This window comes from Aptenodytes forsteri, unplaced genomic scaffold (genome assembly GCF_000699145.1).
Source record: "Aptenodytes forsteri isolate BGI_AS27 unplaced genomic scaffold, ASM69914v1 Scaffold46, whole genome shotgun sequence".
NCBI lineage: Eukaryota > Metazoa > Chordata > Aves > Sphenisciformes > Spheniscidae > Aptenodytes > Aptenodytes forsteri.
In genome coordinates, this window is record NW_008794774.1 from 6,055,091 (window position 1) to 6,058,334 (window position 3,244).

The 3,244-nt window shown below is 38.3% G+C and overlaps 1 protein-coding gene across 1 annotated transcript in view; it reads left to right on the plus strand.

The window, feature by feature from the left end:
• The first annotated feature begins 2,737 nt into the window (after positions 1-2,737).
• Positions 2,738-3,244, plus strand: part of SH3GL2 (SH3 domain containing GRB2 like 2, endophilin A1) — a 20,855-nt gene continuing 20,348 nt past the window's right edge. Inside the window, exon 1 of the mRNA XM_009274287.1 lies at positions 2,738-2,803. Coding sequence (XP_009272562.1) covers positions 2,795-2,803 — 9 coding nt within the window. The 5' untranslated portion in view covers positions 2,738-2,794. The remainder of the gene's footprint in view (positions 2,804-3,244) is intronic.

The following is a 3,244-nucleotide window of genomic DNA, read 5'->3' on the forward strand; positions in this document are numbered from 1 at the left end:
TGGCTGTGTCCTTCAAGAAAAAAAAACAGTGGGAAAATTTGCAAGTGGGATTTTGGTTCAGCTGCTCTTTTCCTGTGGTCTGTCAGTGCTTTTCCAAACAGGATTTTTGTCTGGATAATGGAGGTGAAGGTACTTCCTTGAGGGCCTATGATGTAACTACCCTGAAAGAAGAGTCATGTAGCTCCAGAAGGGCTGAAGACTTCACAGCTCCTCTCTCTCCTTTGACTCACCTCTGTTGTCTGTAACAGTACTTGACCCAGAGCTTTACAAATGAATTTTCTGCTTAGTACATAGTTTTATTAGTCACCTTAAATGAGTGACTCATGATGGTGATTGTGAGGCTAATATTGACAAACTGACCAAAAATGGAAAGCACATTTAGAAGAGAGGGATGACCTGCCTTTCTGACTTAGCAGTGAGCCCTCCAGCAGACTACAGAGCTGCACTATTAAGAGTGTCATACATTCCTGAGCTAGAGAAATGACGAATATGAAGGGAAGGAGCAATTGCAATTGCTACAGTTTGTAGATGTGAGATGGGATCTTTAGGGCATCCGTGGGGATGATAAGCCATGTCTTTGCAAATCCTCATCAACTATGAAAATATCTCAAAGTGATGATAAGTAAAGCTACAGCTAAAAAGGGCTGGAACTTTCATTACCTTTGGGTACTTTGTATCCTTAGAGTTGAACTTCAGTTATTCAAAATCTGTTTTGAATATTTAAGTACTAGCATATTTGCATACTGTTGTTTTCAGGGACCTGAAATCTTTGTGGTAGAAAGCTCCCGTGCAGATTTTGCCATACCATCTGTAGTAGGAGGTCCATTTGCAGAAGATTCATTCGTGGATTGGTGAAGAAAGCTTCTGGTCTTTTATGCTTCCTTTGTTACCATTTTTCACAGAAGCTGCAAATGAATAGCACCTTTTAGGACATTGAATCTATCCCTTGTCCACTGCAGAATTGTTCCTAACAGCACTGAGTTTGAAATCTAAGATTTTTTGTGGCACTTCACTAATCTCTGTAAGACCCAAGTTCAGTAATACAGACCACACAAACTCATCTGCATTCAGATTAATGACAAGAGAGTGTCTGAATGGATTTGCACATCTCTTCTGTACAGCAAAGAAGGGATAAGTAAAGTTCTTTGTTTTTTTCAGGGTATTTCATAGTATTTATGTCTCATTAATGCATCATTTTGGGTACTAATTTGCAAGGAGCTGACAGAAAACAAACAGAGCTGATAGCCATTTCCTATTGCACAGATAATTATAGCCTGCATTAGTAAGTGCTTGGCCATGCTGCACTTGCAGCTTTGTTGGAGTGAACTGGAGTGAATTTGAAATTAATCATATGTCTGGGTTTTATTAATGGCACGTGAGTAATTGACTGTGGGTCTTCCTCCTCTTTATACTAAAAGAAACCTATAGAAGAGTTAACACTGGTTGAAACTGAGAGGAAAAACGTGTGATTTTTCTTTCATTTCTACTTGTTTATTGCAGGAGTCACTTCACTGAAATAGTAGTTACTCTTAAGTTATGGTTAAAACAGTTCAAAGAGATCAGAGGCACCTAGGAAAGTTTGTAAAATTAAATGGTGTTCAGTACAAAGAACTAAAAATGGATAGAAAACAGAAAGTCATATGTCTGATGAATTTCTTGTGACAAATACCAGCCCAGTGTACGATTAGTACACTCACTGGATCGTATGCACCTGACTTAGTTGTGGAATTACACCACTAAAACACTTGGTAACTGACAATGCAATTGCTAAAATCCATTTTGAATGGTGCTGCATAGCAGTTACCATTCAAATCTGTTACTGTCACTTTTACTGACAGTAAAGGGAAACTCAGTTCAGTGGGTTCCACTGAATCAGGGAAATGAAACTGTATCACAAAATCATTTTGCAATTAGTTTTCAAACTGAGTATTTTATAAAAAAACCGGAGTATTTGCTAAAGACATGACACCCAAGTTTTTTTTCATTCTTTCTAATAGATCTGTCAGCTGAGTATTTTATATATAACTCATGTGAACCTCAAGCTCTTGCATGGTGTGAATGTAGGTTTTTTTCTATCTATCGCTTTTATTTATAAACTGGATTTTTAATGGTGAAGGTCTGGTTGTGGCTTGAGTCAGTATGTTTCTAAGAGTTCTCAGGTGTGGGTGCCTGTTGCCTTCTGGGTGGCTTGAGTCAGTCCTTGGGAGCTTCTTCTTGCTCTGTGCTTAGGCATGATTATTACCCATGGTGTTGCATTGATACACACTGGACAAAGCAGCTGGGGCCGTTTTTCAGCTCTGATGAGAAATTTTTTAGTACCTTGATTCCTTCCCCAGGTCATTCTATCAGGTCACCTCCTTTTTCATCAGCACACACGACCATGGATATTTCTGTCTACTGAATACAGATCTGTCACTGTTGATTAATTGCTTGATAAGTTCCAAGATACAGACATTCATTCAACAGAGAAATAGAGGTGTGGTCTTGCAAAGACATGATAGTATGTACTTCTGACACCAGCAGAAGATTGAGTCTCTGAGACTTAAGCAGTGATACATTATTTTCTGATTGTTTAACTTAAGTTAAAGTGTGTTTGAAATAAGTTTTTCAGAAAGAATCATATGTCTGAATGTTGTACCACTTACAGAAAAAAACCCCATTTCCCCAGGAAAACATGGTGGCTAGATTTTTCAGTTATTGCTGAATCTGTTTGTTGTTCTTTTTTTAACTGCAGAAAGTGAGTGAAAAAGTAGGAGGTGCAGAAGGAACCAAGCTAGATGATGACTTCAAAGAAATGGAAAGGGTAAGTCTAAATACAGATGCGTATATTCATTATTACCATTCATTTTTCCTTTCTGGGACAGGAATTTCAAAGCTTTTGTCCCTGAATTTCTCAAATAATTTTGAAAGACTTAACTTTTATTCAGCAGGACTGGATTTTCTGTTTCTTATTTCTTTTTGTTTTCTAACCAAGGCATACATAATATATGGCACTCTTTATACACCAGTATTTCATTCAGAGATTGAGGCTGATGTCAGCTACAAATTAGTTTCAGTTAAACCATTGTAGAGGATCTCCGAAAAGAATCATAGAATCATAGAATACCAGGTTGGAAGGACCTTAAGGATCATCTGGTCCAACTTTTCTTGGCAAAAGCACGGTAGAGAGAAGATGGCCCAGCACCCTCTCCAGCTGAATCTCAAAAGTGTCCAACGTTGGGGAATCCACCACTTCCCTGGGGCG